Raw genomic sequence first — 7,123 nt, forward strand, 5'->3', positions numbered from 1 at the left:
TCATCTCTGCAATAAAAAAAGTGGGGGAGCAGCAAAGTCTCACTCCTCTGCCACATTTAAGGGATTCCAGGCTCTGTGCTGTAGAGAAAAATTCTGACTTCCTAGGTCAGGGGTAGGCAACCTCGGCTCTTTTATGACTCATGGACTTCAACTCCCAGAATTCCTGAGTCAGCTATGCTGACTCAGGAATTCTGGGAGTTGAAGTCCATGAGTCATAAAAGAGCCGAGGTTGCCTACCCCTGTCCTAGGTTGTATGGGTGACTCTCATCAGTCTTCAGATCTTGGTACAAATTATGACCTATAGCCATTCCTTACCTACCCAGAATATAACATTGTTTCATCTATGGAAATGATGAATTAAAAAGAATCCTAGGAGGATTTATATGAGTTAATGTATGACAGAATCACCAGGATCATTTCCTGGGTAACCATTACTCAAAAAGTTGCATTTATGCAATAAACACAGATGTACTCCCATTGATCCAAGTGACACTGATAAAGGCTGTTGGCAAGAACTGTGCTCGTAAGACCTAGCCATCTGGAGCTAGCTGCAGCTATACTGTGCAGGTTTTCTGTATTTAACCTATCAGTTTTTTGAATCCACCCTCTCTCTCTGCCCCCCCCCCCCAGCTTCTCCACTAGTGTGTCAAATGAATTGCAATCAAACACCCATCAGGAGAATAAATGGTTGCATCTGATATGACTGGCTTCAGCAGTGCAGTTAGATGAGAAATTATATGTTGGCTTCAACATTTTTCACCCCTCCATTTAGCAAGTGCATTTAGCTTGAAAAGGGCTGGTTGCTTCATGTTAAAATTGGGGATTGGTGGAGTGGGGAAATCTTATATTGACTTTGCTTATCAGGAAAAAAATAATTAGAGACTTGAGTATGTTTATGCTAAGTCTTTCATTTCCCACAACATGTTGACATCTGACTTGCAATGTGTTTTTGTTCCTGCAGATACGATGCAACAAGTAGCCAAAACAGTGGCAAAGGTAGAGCTGTCAGACCATGTATGTGATGTCGTGTTTGCCCTTTTTGACTGTGATGGTGAGTATCCTCTATTTACCTGCAGTCTCGCTCTCATATAAGAGAAAAACAGAAAAACACGTTCGTAGGGACCTTGGAGATCTTCCAGTCCAATCCCCTGCTCAAGCAGGAGACCCTACCATTCCAGACATGGTTGTCCAATCTCTTCTTAAAAGCCTCCAGTGATGGAGCACCACAGCTTCTGAAGGCAAGCCATTCCACTGGTTAATTGTTCTCACTATTAGGAAATTTCTCCTTAGTTCTAGGTTGCTTCTCTTCTTGATTAGTTTTCATCCACTGTTTCTTGTCTTGCTTTGAAAAATAGGTTGATCCCCTCTTCTTTGTGGCAGCCCCTCAAATATTGGAACATTGTTATCATGTCACCCCAATCCTTCTTTTCACTAGACTAGACAAACTCAATTCTGCAACTGTTCTTTGTATGATTTAGCTTCCAGCCACCTAATTATCTTTGTTGCATTTCTCTTCAATATTGTATTAAGATCAGTGGGGAGCCGGGTTCAAAAGCCCTCTCAACTCCAAAGATCACAAGGTGACCTTGGAGCATTCACCTTCATTCAGCATTGCAGGATTGACAAGCCAAGGCTATGTGGATGGGGGCCCATCCTCATAGCCATGTTAGATGTTTTCTCCTATCCTTTCAACCATTGGCCCCTTAAGGTTAACTTTATCCTTCAGAACTATGCCAGTCATACATTCATGGTATAGTGTCAGGTAGTTTCATGGATAGCTTCTCTGCTATCCATTCTGCTCCATCCAGCAATTAATTCCTCTGGCAAGAAAAAACAACTACCAAGTATTCTCCCAGGATTAATGGGTACTCCCTGTCAGTTCATTCACTGTCCTCCTTGAGTTCCATCAGCCAATCAACTGGAATATTTTCTGATCAATTCAGGGTTTTTTTTTATCAACTCAGGTTCATTGTTCATTTGATCAACTTTTTTTTACTTTGGACAACTCTGGCTATTTATTTATTGCCACAAGAATGCTGATCTCTTAATCTCCTGGAAGTCTAAAAGGATGATATTCCTAAAGCAAGCATAGTCTGTAATTTGCAAAGCAGCTGCCAAGTTATATAGAGATTCGCTGCTGCTTCCTTTCCTTACTTTGGTGCTGAATTGCCTGACTAGGCTGCCTCTTGGCTGATTTCCAAACCTTACAGTGCTCAAAAATCAAATCCATTGGTGTTCGTTGAGTGTTTGTTTTACTGTTTTCCAAAAACTGTTGCCCTTAAATTAAGGGCTCAGTCAAATAAGGTTGGGTGAAACATTATATGTGAAGGCACACCAAACAGCCATTGCTTTCTAAATTCAAAAAAAGCCTAGAAGAGAAGCCTAATTAATGCAGAGGATCAGAGAAACAGATAGCTTTATTTTCCTTACCACTGGGAATATTGACTTTCAACCGGCATCTGGTCATACATGAGACTGATGTTTCCTTCTTCAAAGAAGGAAGAGGAGGAGGAGAAGGAGGAGGAAGAAGAAGAAAGAAGAAAGAAGACCCAAGATAGGTGGCTGGTGTTTGTTGCAGCCATAGATGAAACAACTATCCGACAACTGGACAACATAGATGGTCCAGCAGCAAGACCTGTCAGCCTGTTAGAACTCTGCTTATCACTAACCTCCAAAGGCTAGTGTATGTCTAGACCAGGGTTGGGCAACTATGGCCCCTTTATGACTTGTGGACTTCCTCACAGAGTTCCTGAGCCAGCCATGCTCAGGAATTTTGGGAGTTGAAGTCCATAGGTCATAAAGGAGCCATAGTTGCCCAGCCCTGGTCTAGAATGTGTCTAGAACATCCACTGGATGTTTGGGGCTGCACTACCAAGAAAAATGCTATTTTCATTCTAAAATCTGGTTCAGCTTGCCTCAGCATATAAATTTAATAATTTATTATGGTTGGTTGCATAGTCAGTTAAATGTTTAGACTAGATTAGGCATTTTTGTCTCCTTATTCAGAGAACATGGGATAAGTAGTTGTTGGTCTTTAACATCTATAACATTATTAGACTTTAGTCCAAATTCCGTACATTCTAGGACTGGGAATTTTCAGCCTCAAATCAGATGGGTCCTCGTGATTATTTGTGCAGTTCTGTTTTTCCCCCCTCTGCAAGCATTGTAGCTTCTACCATATAAGAACATTTTCATAGTTCTGGTTGCTCTTTTTCTGCACTTTTTCAGCTCTGTAATATCGAACTATTGTTTGTTATTTTCTCGTGTTGGTTATAAATCTTATCTGGATCATCATAAAAAGAAATGGTGACAGAAATATAATTGCAACACAGTAGTTTTACTAGTGTACTAAAAAACAAAGCTGCTTGTGGCAAACCAGCCAACTCAAGGTCTTTTCTTATTTTTAAGCTTACCACAGGTCAAATATATTTTAGCAAACTCTTCTTTTCTGCCATATCCCCATGGTTATTTTGATGTTTGTTTCCTCTCTGGTTAATCTTTGAGGCACCCTTTAGTTATCCTAATCTGTTCCAGAGTTAAAATAATGAGTTTCTTCTTAATCAGGTTCTTGACCTTTGCCAAACAATTCTAGTTGGATTACAATTCAGTAGAACTAAAGGCAAGAGCATTTTGGTTGTTTTTTAGTTTTGGCTAAAACAGAGTCCAAAGGAGACAGAGCAAGTAGGACAAGGCTGGGGCATTCCCCCCCCCACCACCTCTTCATAGTTAATTTGTTAGCCCACCTGTAAATCTTGCCAGCCTACCTTCCATGCTTGCAGGACCTCAACAGCAGTAATGGCTTAAGGAGGAATGAAAAAGGTGGCCATGGGATGAGTTGGGGAGCAGGCAGTCCAGTCTTCTTCTTGTTGTTGTTCATTGTGTTATTTCTATCATAACGTTGGGTCCTCAGTTTTGCATTTCGCCCACCACTTCGTCCAATCTGCAGCATTGACAGGGCATAAGCCTTTGGCTCACATGTCTTCCTGCTAGCAGTCCATCCATCACTTTTTTGGTTGTCCTTGGGACCATTGGCCATCTGGGCTTAAGTGCAAGTGCCTGCCTCGCAATGGATTCCACATTAGCTCCAACCACGTGTCTGTACCACCACAGCCTCACTTCCCTCTTTTTGTCTGGAATTGGGGTGACTTTGAAGGCTTTCCATATGTCTTTGTTTGTAATACGATTCAGCTGTGTGACACACACACCCCAGTGACCATCTGATCAGTCACATTTCATTCACACGTCACCGACAAACACAGAGAAGTAGCGACCGGTCGTAAGGTGGGGTCTCACGGTGACCCACCTGTTGGTACGGGTCAGTGAGAGATACCCCGTCTTACCTCGTCCGTCCGGTCCTCTAATACTATTAGTATTAGTGTCATGATAACAGATAGGTTGACCCAGTGGGTAAAAACTTAAAGGGTGGTAAAAGGAAACTCTATTTCTCTTAGGCACTGCTGCCAGTGTCCTTGGCCACAAGCCTATCATATCCATCCATTTCACTCCCCCGATTGCTCAGCATATTCTTTCTCCTACTTCCACTTAGCCATCACCATCCTTAGCTGTTCACCCTACTTCCAGCACTTCTGATCAGAGTAGATGTGTTTTGATACAGACATGGAGCACCTGGAACAAGTTCATGGTTTTACCAAGGGTGAAGCTCAGTTCAAAAGAGATTTTACTTTACCTTGCAATAAAAATTAGAGGGAAACAGAAAATTTTAGTAAAAGAGAAATAATCACTCATGATTACACTATAACATCCGGCCTATTAAGAGAAAACATATATTGCTGTTCTATTCTGCTTGTAAGCTTCCTAAGAGGTCCAAGCTACTTATGTTGTGTTGCAGCTTGTTAATATTCTGAATCCAAATGTATTTCTTAAATGTAAGTTAAGATAAAGGACAGACAAGAGGAAGGCTCAATATCTTAGTATAGGGAGCATTCATAAGGGGCCTGGTGGCCTAGTAGTTTAGACACTGGGCTGGTCAACCAGAAGGTTGGCAGTTCAAGACCCCACCTCCCATTCTTGCCCAGCTCTTGTCCATCTAGCAGTTCAAAAGCATGCAAATGCAAGTAGATAAATAGGTACCACTTTGGTGGGAAGGTAACGGCATTCCGTGCACCTGTGGCATAAAGCCAGGCTGGCCACATGACCATGGAAATTGTCTTCGGACAATTCCCTCGGATAGGAAATGGAGATGAGCAGCGCCCCTAGAGTCGGACATGACTGGAAAGGGGAAACTTACTTTTACCTAGGAAGCATCCATAGAAAAGCAGAAATGAAATCCTTGCAATCAAAATGGAAACATGTGACCAAGAATTAGCTTTCCTATATAAACAGCGCAAGTTCAGTATTATTACCAATTTGGGAAAAGTACAAAAGTAGGGCTAGTTTTAAACTAATCTCCCCCAAGCTGAAATCATTACCTTCATTCTAATGGGAGTTCAGTATATCTAGAAGGCAGCAAGTAGGTGAACATAAATTTAAGAGGTTGCTACAGAAGGTTATTTGAAAATCAGTCCTCAAGGGCTCCATGTTAGTTATCTCCCTTTACATTTTGCTGTAAAGAATACTTTGGAAAAGACAGGCTGCTGCTTAACTGAGGCCAAGTACATTGGGATTAAAGTTGTTAAATTGTTTATTTTTCTTCTGATAAGAAGGTTGGGGAAAGCAAACAAAAATTAGCCTGGGATTTCAAAATCTTGACTCTAAAGTAGGCCACTGGATGACAGAGTTGATTAATAATTTGTTTTGTTGGTAACGCTCCCTTCTGCCTTTCAATCTTTCTCATTAAATTACCTGTACATAACACCTAACCAAAAATAAAAAATAAACAATTCCCTGCCTTGGAGAACATTGGAATTATTTATTTATGATATATGCAAGCCTTTTCGAGACACGCAGTATGACTTGTGCCGCACACGAAATTTCTTACTTAAGCTACAGCTGCATACATCCAGCTCAAGAAGACAGTGGGACAAATTTCAGGAAAAATCCAAGGTTTCATTGCATGAGTTAGCTTTAATTCAAACTCCCAGTAATAGCTTCTTAAATGTAAAATTCTTAAAAGATTGCTCACGTTGAACTAAAACATTAACCTATTTAGAGAGCCAACTATGTTCAGTTTTGCACAGATAGATTTTTCAAAATCCATGGCCAAATGGACTGCTGTTCTGCATACTTACAACCAAAATGGAGCCTAAAATTTCTGTGGTTAAGTGAAACATTCGTTAAGTGAGTTTGGCCCCATTTAACAACCTTTCTTGCCGTAGTTTTTAAGTGAATCCACTGCAGGTGGTAAGTTAGTAACACGGTTATTAAGTGAATCTGGCTTCCCCATTGACTTTGCTTGTCAGAAGATCACAAAAGAGGATCACATGACCCTGGGACACAGCAACGGTCATAAATAAGAGTCAAGCATCACATGACCGTGGGGATGCTGCAAAGGTGGTAACTGTGAAAAATGATCATAAGTCACATTTTTCAGTGCCATTGTAACTTTGAATGGTCACTAAATGAACTGTTGTAAGTTGAGGACTACCTGTATTGAAAATTGCTATTCTGTTCAGAAGCACTGTTGCATATTGGTTTTCTTGTTTTGGGATAGCATCCCAGTGAGCTGTGGTGGCGCAGTGGTTAGAATGCAGTACTGCAGGCTACTTCTGCTGACTGACTGCAGTTCAGTAGTTCGATTCTCACCAGACTCAGCCTTCCATCCTTCCAAGATCAGTAAAATGAGGACCCATATTATGCTGGGGGGGGGCAATATGCTGACTCTGTAAACCATTTAGAGAGGGCTGTAAAGCACTATGAAGCAATATATAAGTCTAAGTGCTATTGCTATGACATATTGCTTGTGATATGCCAAACAGTAATCTAAATCTAAACAGAAGTGACAAAGAAACCCTCTTGCTTATTTATTTCTTTTAAACTACCTAATGACAAAAGAGTTGTCTGGGTAGATTACTTACTAAAAAAAAAAGAATGAGTTATAATGCAGAAAAACACAAGGCAAGAAGTATAATAAAGTAAGATTACAATGTCTAATTAGGGATTTTTGAACGTTTTACTTGACTTGCTTTTAACACAATGTCTACTAAATGAGCAGAACCTACTTTCC

General features: G+C 40.8%; 1 protein-coding gene across 1 annotated transcript in view; it reads left to right on the forward strand.

The window, feature by feature from the left end:
- Nucleotides 1-961: 961 nt before the first annotated feature.
- LOC107293787 (calcium uptake protein 1, mitochondrial) overlaps nt 962-7,123 on the forward strand; it is a gene marked incomplete at its 5' end in the record, with an annotated part of 11,507 nt that continues 5,345 nt past the window's right edge. Inside the window, 1 exon segment of the mRNA XM_015822965.1 lies at nt 962-1,051. Within this exon segment, the coding sequence (XP_015678451.1) occupies nt 962-1,051 (90 nt within the window).

The sequence above is a fragment of the Protobothrops mucrosquamatus genome, unplaced genomic scaffold (assembly GCF_001527695.2).
Source record: "Protobothrops mucrosquamatus isolate PMUCROS unplaced genomic scaffold, P.Mucros_1.0 scaffold1731, whole genome shotgun sequence".
NCBI classification, from domain to species: domain Eukaryota; kingdom Metazoa; phylum Chordata; class Lepidosauria; order Squamata; family Viperidae; genus Protobothrops; species Protobothrops mucrosquamatus.